Genomic DNA, 15135 nt, shown 5'->3' on the forward strand with positions numbered 1-15135 from the left:
TTCTAAGACTCCAGTGGTGGTTGGTGGGGTGGCTTTCTAGAGAGAGGTATAATGGTAGCATCCCCCTTGTCAGTAGTATTTACCACAGATGGGCCCCTGATCAGGTCCCGCATCCTTCCAACTGGAAGAAACTCTATGTAGTAGTTCTACTCCATTTCCAGCCCAGCAGGACACTCCGTTGTTGTCCAGACCGACCAGGGTCACCAAACGTACATCAATAAGTAGGGAGGGACGTGGTTTCACTCACTGGGCATTCAATCCTCAAAGCACATACAGTGGGCAGCAGGACACCTTGTCGCCCTCCAGGATGTCTGCATCCTGGGCATATGCAACAAAGGGACAGATCGCCAGAGTCTGCTTTTCGCCTCTTCTCTGGATTATATTCTCAAGGGGAAGGTGCTCAATGAGATATGGGATCCCCTTGATTAATTGTTTTGCAGAGCACTCAATGTCAAGTCTCCCATCTAATGCTGAAGGTTCAGTGACCATCTGGCATGTGGGGTAGATACCCTTTTCTGAGGTAGGGGAAGCCTTCTTGTATGCCTTCTACTTCAATTCCATTGCTGTTTAAGGGCCTTGACAAATGCAGAAAGTCCCCTCCTTTTAGACCATTAGTCCTTGCTTTTTGATCAAACCGGATTGGAAGTCTGGGCCAGTATGGCTATGGCTTCTGGGGGTATGCAATTAACCCGTATTGCAGCCCACCTTTGACAACTGGAGCACTGTATCTTCTCAGGCTGGGGGTCTGGAGCTTGTAAGGCAGGGCCTGTTGAGAATCTGGTTGTAATGCTCACCTGACTCCCACGGGGGCGCTGGCCTGGTTCGCGCTGCTGTGACCTCGTCTAGAGTGATGCGCAGGGTTCGGAAGACGGACTGGACCGGGCCCCAGATCTGGCTTGTCTGACTCGCAGAAGTATCCTTCTGTAGGTGAGAATAGGGGGTTAACTGTCTGCGGGGTAATGCAATCGACCTCCCACTTACCCCTCTCACCCTCCTCAAAACCCTACCGTGCTTCCCCATAGCGTCTCACCTTAGGGTCTGGAAGGAAAAGCTCTCCATCCTGCTTCTGATGCAGGGGCGCGTTGGTATCCAGTTACGTCACTGGATTGTCGGATGGGTGAGAACCAAACTTGCTTGGCTTCCAGGTAAGTTTTTCTATAAGTGGTTCCCTTTGTGTCCATGCATTAATGTTCTAATGCTAGTGTCTTTTTCCCCATAGGGGCCGGGGTACGGAATGCCGGGGAACAGGCACCGACCCGAGGTGAGCAGTGAAATCCTTGTGGAAATCAGGTAAGTCTTTAATGAGTGTTTTGGTAATGTCTTTTCATTCACTCATTAACGCTGATGTCTTTTTCCCCTTAGGGGCTGGGGTCCGAAAATGCCTGGATGCGGCGCGGACCCGAAATGAAAAGGGAATGACCCAACAGGTAAGTCTTGACATGGAGTTTTAGCTTCCCTTTTCCCTTCTTTCTCTCACCTTTGTTCTTGTCTTTTTCTCCCTAGGCGCGGGGGCGCGACTGCGAATCTGGATGGTCGCTGCTGAACATGGAGGCGCCCTGTAAAGGGGAGTAGAATGCGGCGCTGCAGCGATCGATGCGATGTGCTTTTAATAATAAATGTCTTCCTTTTCAGGATTGTCGGCGAAATGTCTCTGGGATGCAGATTTAGCAGGTGAGGCCTTTTCCTTCTTCTGTTCTCTTGTTCCCTTCCTTTGCAGGTGATTCAGGATGCTGGCAGGTGTGGCAGAAGTCAAGATGCAGGAGCAGACACGGTGAGCGTCCAGCTGCTAGATGCAGAACAACGCGAAGCCCGTGTGGCTGATCGGGTGTGGTTTAAATAGCCTTGGAAGAAGTTCCTAGAATGTGTCCTTCCTCCAATCAGGTATGTATCCTTCCCCGACCACGCCCGGGTGGTAAATGAGTCCCACAGGTAAAGTAGTTCCTTTCAGGCCTCAAGGAGGCCGGGGTTCTGCAGCATGGTCTGCATCAGGTAAGTGCACCCAAACACTTTCATAATGAGCCTGGCGCCATAGGCGCCAGGACGCTGTCCAAAGGGCCCCTATAAGGGGTTGCTGGGACCTTCCCCGGGGACTTGATGTCCGCTTTCGGGGATGCAGGGCCTGAGCCGGCTCCCCGGGAGCGGGCATCGTGACACTGGTTGTTGAATGGCGTTGCAGAGGCTTTTCAATTATCCAGAAGATTGTCAACCAGACATCTTAGAACCAACATTGGGCATTATTCAAGGGTAGAGCTCAGACAGAGGCATCCCTTGTTCTCCTTCTATCATCCTAAATGTCCTCTTTGATGGGTTCCACAAGTGTAAGGTGGTGTCCATTATGAGGTTTCAGAGGCAGACATCCAAGAAATTGGATTCCCCTGGTGGTGGTTGGGAAGCAGAAGAATCGGAAGTGCCTAGACTTCCGAAGGATTGCTCGCTTCTTAATCCTCCTGCTATGGCCAAACTTAAACTATGGGATTTGCAAGCTCCCCCCCCTCACCTCCCTTCCTTATGAGCCTCTTGCTGATCTAACTCTTGGGCGGTAAAAGGCTACGATTAGTGCCTATATCCTCCATTAGAAGTCTAGGCAGCTTGGAGGAATTGCTGTCTCCTTCCTACTTCTATGTTCATGTAGATGAGTTTATCCTTTGACCGGGTCCAAAATTCCTACACAAGATCTGTTCAACCCTCAAACTCTCCTATATGAGTTAATTTTACTAACTCCAACTCGGGAAATCATGCCAAGGGAGTTTGGGAATAGAAGTATGTTAGACGGCCATGGTGGTCTACAAATGGAGAGAGGCATTATACAGGAAGTATGACAATCAGTTTGCCACTTCCGTGGCAGGAATAGGAAGGGCTTGAAGCACATGGATGTGGTTGATTGTTAGTTGAGATGTACACCCATTTACAAAGCAGATCCACCAGGGTAGTGAGCATCCTGGGAGAGGCCCTGCATTTTCCTCTGGAAGTTTTGTGTGTGGCTGGTACATTGGCATCCAGAACACATTTTGTATGTCCCATTTAAAGTAGCATTTTTGTTGGGAGGATGAGCATCAGTATGTAATAGCCCTAAAATGGTAATGCTTGTCTTGGGTACACTAGTTGAATTTGGTTAATGTCACAGCGCAAAATAACTGAGTCGTAGACAGTTCTAGGGGTTTTATTTCTTATTTGTGTACCCTAGGACTGCCCCCACTGCTCTGGTCTGAATATGGCCCTCCTTCCTACGCAGGCATCTGTAACACCTGGTTAGTGCTACTGAATGTTGATTCCTTGTAGCTTATAAACTGCCTTCCGGTCCAGGTGGTATCTGAAATGCTGGTGGTCTGATCTCCCTCAGGACTTTCTTCCTGCCTCTATTTTTTCCAGGGGGTTAGTGTTTTAATGGGAATGGGGATTGTGCCTTGTATTTAATTGAGTTGTTAGCCTACTCTTGCATGTCCACTCTCACGTCTCTCTCTACTTTACTTCCTGTATACTCCTCCCTCCTCTCCGATGTCCCTTCAGTGTTTCTCTACTCCACCATTTGGTGGTCTCGCCTCTACCCTTGATGTTACTTCCCCTCCTTCTCCACACTGCTACTCTCCCCCTCTTCCCACTGCTACTCTCCTTCCAATGCTACTCTCCACCCACTAACTACTCCAGCACCCTCCTTTCTGCCTGTATCATTCAATTCAACTTACATTAATTCTAATCACCCATTCCCCAACCCCAAACAATCGCACTGCAGAACCACTTCCACACCTAAACCAATCCCTCACTGTCTCCATGAATCGCCTCCACAAGCCACCGCTCCCTTCCGTCTTGCTGGTCTGTTGGCCATCCTCCACCTCTGACCTCACCCAAACTGCCTGTTTCCTGTTCCCTCTTTTTATGGCCCACCTCTGTGGAGTTTGATCTCCTTTCCTTACCCAATCCTGCTCCATCTCCTCCTCTCAAGAAGTGGATGTGCATGGCAAGGCATCAAAAGTGGTTTAATCCCCACCTGTGAAAACAAAAAGAAGATATCGAGGCTGAGTACCCCAAAAGGAAATGCACCAAACGCGGGTTACAAAGAAAGGTAAAAAGATCGTTATTTTATACTGTACAGTTTCAAAGGACAAAGCAACAGATAGCTATCGGCCCTCAGTACAGCAAAGCGAACTCCAGCTTGGTTCGGTATGCTCAGTGAGTGGGACTGTACATTAGAATAGTCGCACCTTTTATACTATCGAAAACATGATGTTCAACCCACCTATGAGTTAATACATCACGGATCTAGGGTTCGTGCCGAGTTCATGCATTTATACATTTAGGGTTTACCTTTAATACATTCACTAACAAGTCACAATGGCAACAGTATGTCTTAGGATTTCTCGTTAAGCCTTCTCAAACAGTTTTATACAATGTAGTCAAACAAGTGCTCACATTACAGTATTTGAATGTATTGTGTTTAACATATGTTCGCGGATTAGCTTTGTTGGCGCAGGTAATCCTCTACACACAGGTCAACGAAGGACAAGGTCTCATTTCATGACCCCAACATGTGGCCTGCAGGCAAGTTACATATTAGTTTGTACACAGAGGTATAGACGGCCATGTTACATTCAGAATGACACTGTCCACCATCTTAGAACACAGGGTGACTTTAGAGGGAGAATCTAAAATGGCGGATAGACCTAAAATGGCAGCTTACACCTATCTAAGGTCAAGACCTTGCAACACGGATTTCCATACAGTATAGGAGGCACGATATGATTTTCCGTTCGCCACACCCACTTTCTCAGTACGCTGGGAACTTCCATGAGGCTCAGTGTTCAAGTTTGTGTCTAGGGACTTTATCTCATGGCACCCTTGGGTATGTTTGTTGGTAGGGAGGGTCCGAATAGTTGTACTTGGTGGTCTGGTGCAGCAGGTGATCTGTGCGGGAGAACGCTAGGAGGTTTTTCCGGTCCTGCCATGTGCTGTTTGTATATGGCTGCCTCTCTATAATCAATGCCCTGTTGAGGTCCGGTCTCTGTGGGGCTTTGGCTTCCATTTTTGGTGTTCCTCCTCTGGTGCCTTCTCTGGGCTCTATTCTTCCTTTCTGTTTGTGGGCTGCTAAATCGGACTTCCTTTTTGGATTGTCTGTTCTTTTTCGTCTCTGTGCTGGTAGGCTCTGGAAATGAAGAGAGCCATTATCTGAGTTATGGCTGAAGACCGGGGTCTGCAAACAAACATGTTAGCACAAGGGGGCTGCAACAGGACATTGGGTCCTCTCTTCTGCCACCATCCACCTCCGGGGTATAACTGCTTCTGGTTGACCCGTCGATCTCCTATACTTGGCTGAGAAGTGTTCTCACCCCTAAAATACAGGGTTTTGGAATAAAATCAGTTGCAACTTGCAAGTCTTGTGAGGTGACACATAGATTTATAAGGGGGTATAGCCTCAATGTGTGAGGATTTCGAAAAGGAAAGATGCCTTGAGTATTCATGTCAATCACCATTGCGCAGTCTCCTTCCTCGTCCAAGTATTTGCGACCCTCCAAGCGGAGCCGGCCTTGGGACAGGGTGGGCCAGGCCACCGCCCCGGGCACCCTGCCATTAGACCCCCGCCACACCAGCTCGGGATAATCTTTTAGCATCTCCCCCTAGCTGCTGCAGTGGGAGAAGGCATGGCAGGCGCCCTATTGAAATTAAATGTGTTCTCTGGAGCGGAGCGTATTTAATAACAATACCTGCCGTGCTTATTGAAATATGTGGAGCTCCCCCTCTAAACCCTTGCCGCATGACTAGGGGCACGCAGGGGATGGGAAGTGCTCCACATTCTTGATTTGCTGCCCAGGGTGCTGTCGCTTCTAAGGCTGGCCCTGCGGCTCCAAGCCTTCACAGTGGGGTGTAACTACAACAGGAGTTGGATGAGGCAGAGCCTGAAAGGTTCAAAGAGGAGACGATACATTGTTCGTTCATAAATGTTATGCAGAGAGGTTTGGGCGTCCTCAATTTATAAGTAATGGAAGGAGGAAACCCTGCTTAATACAAGCGTTGCTATTGGGCTTCTATCACAACTGCTGTGCTGCGCATGCTGGAAAACGGCACATTTTAAGTGTTTTCCTGATTTGCTCAATCTTTTGTCTTTTACTTAGTCTTCAGAAGGGGGGGGTTGCGGCACGGCTGGGCGGGGGGGACACACCACACATTACTGGCTTGCGCTACCAAGCCGTTCGCGCTGCTTGACGTAATCTAGGAGAATTTTCCGTTCAGATGGCTCTGTGGTTTACCACAGTAGTTCCAGCTTTTCAAGAACAAAAACTTCGTCATCTCCAAATAGATTGTGCAATGACCGAAATCCCGCCCAATGCTCGTCCTCATTGGCTCCCTTTCAGGGCAACGAAGACTCGGTGTTGATCGCGTCCACGTCCTGCAGGGAGGGCTACGCTCAGCGTGAAGGGATACTCCAGTCTTGCTCAACATGGAGCCCGCGTGTTGTAATCGTTGTTCACTCCGTGTGTAAGGGATGGGTGAACAGGCGATGAATTGACATTTGAGCAAGGCGCATATCACAATGACGTTACTCGCCGAGGGAAATTGAGAACGAAGTTGCTGACCGTTTTTTTAAATTTAATTTTTATAGTTGAGACAAAAGGTTTTCCGAGTGGTAGTGTGGGCGTTTGTTGGATATTAATGGACAGTTTAGGGCCCTTCCTTGAACTTGTCCCCTCAACTCTTCATCCGAGGCAACGGGGTTTGGATAATGCTCTGATGCGAGTTTAATATTGTACAATTGTTGTTTGCCTGGCATGCAAATCCCAACATAGCACAAAACACAATAGCCTACATACCAACATTCTGAAGCACCTGGGAGAGTGGTTTTGTCACGGAAAGGGGGGAGTAAGGAGCTTGTATTTGGCTAGAATAATTGTAGACGGGAGAAAGGGAACAATAGCAATATTTTTAATTGAAAAAATCAGAATAGATGAAAAACATATCCGCTGCTGGGGAGTGTTAATTCTAGTGCCTTGCCTTCCCTTAGGGCAGTGGTATTGAAACCGAGGGGCTGGCCATCCCTGAGGGGGGCTACGGGGGGTTACAAGTGGAGAAGGGGGTAGGGGGATGATGACTGTCAATAGAAAATATGAGCAGAAATCGCAGCTCGGGGGAACTGGCAAAACCTTTTTTTTTGTTTTCTTTTTATTTAAACTCCAGGGAGGGGTGCTCGAAAAGGGGGGAGGGGGAGTGGCTCGGCATAAACGTCTTTGAATACCTTAGTGGTTCTGTTTCTGTGTGGCCGAAATCGTCAATAGGGAGTGGGGGCCGGTTTCTGGCCATGCCCGGGCTGGTTTGGAAGAAAAAAAAATAAAATTAAATTAAATTAGTTTTCACATTTTGTTTTTTTTTGTTGCTTTTTTTCAAAAAGCCTTTCAACCTTCTTAGGTTGATTAAATGAGTACCAACACAGGTTGGGTGATATTGTATGAATATTTGTTCTATAAAAAGAGCTTAAGCGTAAGTGCTATACAATAACATATCATTATTTGACACGGGACGTCTGCTTGGATTCACAGTAACTTTGTGTACTCAGCACTGTTCCTATTTGATGCCACTTTTGTTTTGTGAAGGGATGAAAGGTTGTGTTTCATCGCTTCCCTGGATGTCACTTTGGGGTGGGATCAAATGACATCACTTCCGGTGATGTCATCAGAGGTCCAGGGGTCGTGAGGCGAGGGGTGGGCCACTTTTTCTGGGTGACCGGGCCTATTTCTTGTCCCAGTCCGAAGCTGCTTGTCATGGCAATTAAATATATGTAGATCTCCAGTGTCAATTGATCTAAAAGATACATTAGTGGCCAGGGTGCATCTGTGTATCGGCTGCGCTCCGCTAGTTTTTCTGTCTCCGGAAACACTGCGTATATAGGAGACAGCCACAGTGCACACCTGCCAGAATACACCTAATCTGTGGGATGTGACACACACTTTAGCCAGCCTATGTAGGCACCTCTATGGGAGGAGACCCCCCCCCCACTGCACCCCTCTTCTGTGGTACAACACGACTAACTTTTTATTTATTTTTAAAGTGACATCCGTTTTAGCACAAACTTTTTTTTCCTTACTTGCACAGTGTTTATAACACCAAGTTACACAGGAGAGACCCGCCTGAGGTATGGCACTACACCCTTGGGAGGAGGCTGCCATGCCAGGCACCAACTATCTGGAATGAACAACCACTCCAGCCCCCGCTTAAAGGGGAGCACAACCTCTTGAGGGGAAATCCGCTCCACTTAACCAGTAGGAGAATAATCCAATAATCAAGCTGTCTTCTGCAGGAGAACTCTACATTGCTTACATAAAGAGGATTTGTACTATTGGTGAGACATGGAATTTCTCAGAGCAAGCAACGATCACCCTAAAAGTGACAGAATTGCTTTCCCATTGAAAGGAATTCTGTCACCTTTAGGGTGATCGTTCCATGCTCTGAGAAATTCCATGTCTCACCAATATTATATTGCCTCTTTTTATGTAAGCCACACATTCAGTCCTCAGATTTTAAAATCTACACAGCACAACGAGGGGGAGACCAGTATTACAGCTCTTTCAGAGTATCAGAGGGGAAGTGGAGAGAAGTGAAGGGCAACGGAGGATAAATATAGATGGAGGAATATCGGAGGGACCGATGGAGAGGAAGAATAAAGTGGGAGGAAGAGAAGAAAAGGGAGGAGAGTAGAAGGAAGGGAAAGGCAGGAAAGAACATCAGATGAGGAAGTGGTAAATGAAGATCGAGTGGCACCTGGAGGACTGGAAGGTACCACTTCGTATTGTGGGTACCTGGAAAAGATCCACCTACATTGGCCCTGAAGGGAGTTGGTGAGAAGGCGGTTACCTTAATGCCATAATCATTAGTCATTTAGAGTTTTAGATAATGGGGGTGGTTGGCGATCTCCAGTAACCATCTTGGGGTTTATGGAAACCTCGGCTCAGGAGGTAAAAGCCTGCAGGAGACCACAGAGGGATCGGCAGCCCTTACTGAGCCTCTTCTCAAGCATTTTGATAAAAACCCTTGAGCGTTCTGCAAGAATTAATGTCTTCTTGAGGCCATCTGTGACGGTCGAGCTCTGGATACCCCAGGTGGAAGCACCATACTTAACACACCAGGCAAGCCTTGGTGCTGCTAGACCATGTAGGTCATGACTGGCGTGGTATTAAACATCTATTAACATAACTTCAGGAAAGGCAGGACCTTGGATGCTTTCTAGATAAAGGGCTGCTTGCTGTATTTGAGGAACTGAGTAATTACGCAGAGCAGAGGCTTAATAAATGAACAGGAAAACTAGAGGTGATGGCTGTACGGTTTAGCATTAATCTTAACCTCTGGCATTGCTCTGAGCAACCCTCCAGACCATCGTTCTTCGCAGGCCAAGCCATTGCAAAAGGGGAAAGACCAAATGCAAATCAGGCTTGGCAGCCCACACTGCTTGGTCACATCCCTTCTATACGAGACCACAGGCATCCCCAAACATGTTTCAGCCCTTGTTGGGCTTTTTCAGTGAGGAGTAGCTTGGATTTATAGGCCCATCAGGCACAGGGACCCACGTCTGGGCATACACGTCCCAAAAGGTACATTGATTATCAAATATGCAGCTAACCAAATGTTGCTTATCCTGATTAGTGAGAATCCGAGAACAGAGCAAAAGGCCTGAAGAAAACTGTCCAGCCTTATGCTTCATTTGCCAGCAGCCTACCATCTAGACCCTGTTATCCAGCCTCCACACTTCATCCTGCATCGACATAGACAGAGTGGTACTATGATGGTAGGATGAATATGTAGTTCCGGTTAATGGATTGCTGCAGAACATTGCTTCAACTGTAATAAGTTTGGGTAGTGGGAAACAGTGTGATTGTAACGTGGTCCGACCGGTTCTTTTTCATAAGGTGCCGAGGCGCGGTTTTCCTGATGTGACTTTGTGATGTGTTTTGCATAAATTAACAATTCAGCTGTAGTTTGATGCTATTTCACAGGTGTTATGGGGTGGTTGTGGGAGCTTGTGTTTGGTCATTCGTTTTAATGTAATTGCACGGTGAAAATGTATTGCACGTTATTGAAGGGATGTGTTAGCATCTTGAAGGGGGGGGCAGTGGTATTATACAGTATGGGAGTGATTTCTTATGAATGTCTTGCTCGGATAGCATAGAGCGACTAACTTATTTCTCTTGTGGAATGAAGTTTGAACTTTTTATCCATCTGGCAGGAATGGTACGATTGATAATCGTGCACAATTGGTAGTGGTTGTTAGTTGTTGCTTGTCTGCTTGTCTTGTATTGGTTTCACCTGGTGTGGGCGTGATTTCTTGTTAATCTTGAATATTCTGCAGTGTAGGTGTATTCGTTTTGTGGATATTGCACTGTGTGTTGCTCTAGCTGGAATAGTACAGTAAAGTTGTAGTTTGGGGTCTGTTTTGCACATATGGTACATTGTGGGTATGGTTTGTTTTCCCTACAGCAAAGGCACAAGATGGATTGACTGTTGTGTTCAGCTCGCAAAGATAGTCGTACAATGGAAGTACGATATGTCTGCCTTGCATGGTTGGTACTGTGCTGATGGCATGGCTCAACACTTGTAATTGTGCAGTGTAATTTTTAATGTTAACGGTATTTGTACTGCACGCCGTCACCACTGGAGTGGTCCCCAGGTACTCCGGTGGATCTGAAAAGGAGGGTATGGAAAAAGGAGGGAGTGATGGGGTTAGTAGGGCGTAGTGGGAATAGGAGAGTGAGTGTTGTGATGACCTGTTGGTAGTTTCAGTTCGGTTTGCACCGTTCGCTAAGCTTTAGTGCAGTTTTTGGGTCGGTGCAAATTCCCATGTGTTGTTGTGCTGGGTTATGTGTTAGTCTGTTGTTGCAATGTGGTGAAGTATGTGCAGATTGCTGTCCAGATTGCTGTCCAGATTGCTGTCCAGATTGCTGTGCAGAGAGCTGGTTGTGTGAGTTTCTGTACGAGAAGTGTATGCAGAAACTTGATGTTTTAGAGTGGGTTAGGCTGTTTTCCTTACCTCTTTTTGTCTTTGCGTTTCTGTGCTCAAACGTCTGATTATCCTGTGTGTTTGGTATCGTAGTGTGTCCGCCTAGTTGGCGGGCATGTTGAGGAGTGGCAGTTTTCTTCTGTATTTCTCTTTTGCTATTTGTATCTGGCTGATGCAGGCGTGCTTCCCCGCCCTGGGGTTGGCTGATGTTTAGGATAGAGGTTTCTGGTCCCTCCCTGCCCATCCTGCATTGGGTCCTTATCTACCCAACTTTCCTCTGTGAACTAGCGGCATGTGGACATGGGTGGTCAGGAGGTCCTTCCCCACCATCCGGTTAGGGAAGGTTAAGGTAGGTGTCATGGGTGCCTCCCTGGGATTCTTGTTTCCCGCTGGGTGTATGTTCCTAGTCGTTTCCTTCTGGTTCTGGAGCAAGGAGCCAGGTTTTGAGTAGTTTGCTGAATTGCAGATGATCCCTCGTGTTGCGTATATTTTTTGGTAGGTGATTCCAGGTCATTGCAGCTAGGTGAGAGAAAAATGATCCTCTGTATTTTCTTTTATTGTATAATTTTGGTTATAGGCGAATGTCTTTGCTTGATCGGAGTGGTCTTGTCGGATGGTAGACGGTTATTTTCTCATTTAGGATTCGCAGTTTACAATGTTTAGTGGTTCTTCAGTTTTAATTTTCAGGTCTTCCTTGTATGCCATCAGTAGTCTTCCTCCTCTTCTGTTTTTTTCTGTTTGCTTGGGAGCTCTTGAAGTTGTCAGGGAGGCAGTTGTGGAGTGTGATTTTGTAATTGTCGTCTAGGCATGTTTCATAGTATATGAACGTGTGTGGTATTGTTTCTTCATAACTGTGGTTTAATTGTGTTTTGATTAAAAGGCCTATAAGACATGTATTTTTGATGCATCTGTTTGAGAGTAATCTGTGGAGTTTTACTGTGTGCTCATTGTGGGCTTCCGATCACTCACCCCTCTTGAGACTTAGTCTTGACCATCTGCCAAGCTACAATAGATTGATTTTGCTTGTCCAGAAGGTTCTCCTGTTCCACTAAACTAGTATGGCCTCCTCAACTTCTTACAACCAGGTCAGAGTTTAGAAATCGAGTTTATTTATTTTTTCATCTCGCGGGGATGGCTCGGTGTGAGTGAGATTAGTCCTACTTCTTGCCGTATTGCCACAACATAATGTGATTTGTTGTCTATTTTGCAGAGATGGCTGTCCTTGAAATTTATGTCTGAGGCTCTGCTTCTATGGAAGGTAAAGGGCCATATCGAATCTATGACCCCGGAGGAGCGAGGGAGACTGCCCTGGATCGGCTGGCGGAGGAGAATGCGGCCCTGAAGGAGAAGATGAAAGGCATTCGGAGCTTGGGTAACACTGGATAGCCTTTTATTTTCACCTGTATGTATTATGCATTGGGGAAAAATAACCACAGCTTTTGTAATGGTTGTGTACAGTGGTCAAAGTGAGAGGGAATGGTTGGGAGTGGCATTCCACTACTTTTCTTTTTTACTGCGCTAGATCCACTATTTTCACACTTCTCCACTTTAACACCCAAAAGCATTTGCAGTTCAAATTAGATTTCTTTCAACTCAATTGGCTGTCAACCAGCAGGGCTGCAACCATTGAAAAATGTGTTGCATGTTGATCCCTTCCTGCCTACTCTGTCCCTTGCCAGGGTCACACACAGCTCCACTACTTTTTTGATACAGTTCTACCACTGGTTGTGTATTTCTCTTGAACCTAACCTATTGACAAGCTCCACATCACTGCTCACCCTTACTCAGTTACAGGTAATGCAACTCCTAGAGGCTCTTCCACTTGTATCACAGCTGGCTCTCCATTTTATTTTCACTTCTTGCCCCTCGAACAATGAACACTTAATGTTGCATATGTCCATCCAGGTTATTATTGGCTGGGCGAGTTTAGTTGTACGATCTGTACATTAAGGGTCCCAGTTTCAGATCCTGGCTAACCTAACTCATCATTTCATCTGACACAGTAGATACAGATGTGATTCACTTGAGTTCCCCCTTTTGGGCGATATTGGCGAGGCCTGTCTTGCAGTTGATGGTAGAATGGCGCATACTAAAATTGAACATTCGCTCTGGCACTCGCTCTAGCAAAAATGCAGCAGTAGGATACATGGCAGGCCGCTTCTGATGTGGACTGGAAGGTGCCCCAGAAAAACAAACCTAGCGAGGGATGTTCTTGGTCTTGCTTTGGCGGAATCTGACCGAGCCACAGAATGCTATACAGAGCAAAATGTCACATAGAACATCATTGATGGCTTGTCTGTATTGGGTGACAGAGTGCCAACCTGCCACCTATTATGGAGGGGTCAAAGCCAGTTCAATGAAAATCCTGTGCATGCCCTCAGCGAGCAGCTTAGAAAGCGCTCATGGGCTGCTATATTGTGGGAGAAGATTCTGTGCTTGAAGATGCCCAGTTGTGTATGTCCAAGGAGCCACACAAGGCAGGGGCCATTTTGCTTCCCTTGTCTTGCATTGGTCATAGTTGCTGGGGTACCGTCTGGCAAAAATCATATAGGGGATGCTCTTGCACATCGCTGTAGATGTGGGCTGTCTAGGGTGGTGAGTTCCTGGTGCTCCTCCACACGCTAAGAACCAGTACTCCAGTCCAGCCATTTGACTGAGGCCCTCCCCTTGTTCTCTGACATAAGCATACATGATGTGCGTGATCTGGTTGTTGAGCAAGGAGGTTGCACCAGTCCGGAGCTATCGCGACTCCAAGCAGTTAAGTAAAGAAAAAAACATTGAATTTAGCAAGCGTTCGTGCATGCAAGGCACTGGGTTTATTCAGTGTAGTGTGTGTTTGGGTGGGAGTGGGGGAGGCTGGAGAATGTGGTGGAGCCCTGGGGTTTGAGGGATGGTAAACTGGATGGGAAAGGTGCATAAAGGAGGTGCCACAGTGAGGGACAATACAGGCATATATTGGAAGATGAGGAATACATCTGTTTCTACTATAGAATAACTGAAATGTAAGGCCAAAATAAAGAGGAGTGCATACTTAGCTGGGCAAATCAGCATATATTGGTGCAGACAGCATGGACAAGTTTTCTTTCAGTGGCATTAAGGGCAAAGCAAATGTGAATGTGCAATTATGTGGGAAAACTGGCCTTTATTAGCTACCCTAGCAAGGCCAATTTTGTTTAAAGTGGCATTACCAGCTTGCGTCAACCAAACAAGAGTTATTACTTGGACATACCATCCTATGATGTCATTGTCGGCAGGGACATGTTTTCATACAGTGGCAATACTGGCATTATTCTAAAGCAAACTTGAAAATGTCTTGTTACACTGGGTCGTAACTTGCATAGATGCGGCGCAAGGCATCATGTAAATCTGTTGGGCAATGTCTGGCTACAGTTGGTGGCATTGCATCCATTTTATTTATTTTCTTGTGTCACCCTATGATACTAATTGTAAGTAGCTTAGCTATTTACCCAGTTTTTCACAGACCCTGTGCTGTATGATCTACTGTTTTAACACACTGAAAATAATTCTCGGCGTGCATTCCTGTTAATACTCCTTTCTTTGTTTGGGATATCTCGCAAGGCTTGCTTGCGCATGCACATTTGTGGGAAATATTTACACACATCAGTAAAAACAATTACCAGATGCTCTTGCAAAATGTGAAGGAAAGCAGAGGATGAAAGAGAGCAAAGGAGAGAGGAGGAGCTCTAACAGGACTAGGACATCTCTAATGGAAGAGGAGGAACACGTAGGAGAGCGAAGGACAAGTAGATGGCGAGGAGGATTAGAAGAGAAAGACCGACTGGTTGTGAAATAGAAATGAATGGAGGAGTAAAAGAGGAAACGAGATTGAGGGTGGAGAGGATGGACATGAGAGAATGAGATGGAGAATAAGAGAGGGAGTCGAGAACCGGAAGAGAGAACATGCAGGATGGGAGACAAACTAGGGAGGGAATGGGTGGAAAGAAGGGGATACCAGAAGGAGATAAACATGAGACCATCAAGAATGAGGGAGACCTAGTCGGATGGTGACATAAGTAGAGCCAACCAGAGTAGGACATAACGGGAGAGTGAAAGCAAAGATGGAAAGGAAGATTGGAAAAATAAGAGACAAAATCTGAGGGGCTAAGAAGGATATTTGAGAGGACAATATGGAAGAAATCGTG

General features: G+C 46.6%; 1 protein-coding gene across 4 annotated transcripts in view; it reads left to right on the plus strand.

The window, feature by feature from the left end:
- TNIP1 (TNFAIP3 interacting protein 1) overlaps positions 1–15135 on the plus strand; it is a 435211-nt gene that overhangs the window by 142713 nt on the left and 277363 nt on the right. For all 4 annotated transcript variants that reach the window (XM_069654025.1, XM_069654021.1, XM_069654022.1 and 1 more), the window contains one exon: positions 12183–12344. In XM_069654025.1, the coding sequence (XP_069510126.1) occupies positions 12224–12344 (121 nt within the window). In that variant the 5' untranslated portion in view covers positions 12183–12223. The remainder of the gene's footprint in view (positions 1–12182; positions 12345–15135) is intronic.

Source organism: Ambystoma mexicanum, chromosome 3q (genome assembly GCF_040938575.1).
Source record: "Ambystoma mexicanum isolate Mex_15411 chromosome 3q, UKY_AmexF1_1, whole genome shotgun sequence".
NCBI lineage: Eukaryota > Metazoa > Chordata > Amphibia > Caudata > Ambystomatidae > Ambystoma > Ambystoma mexicanum.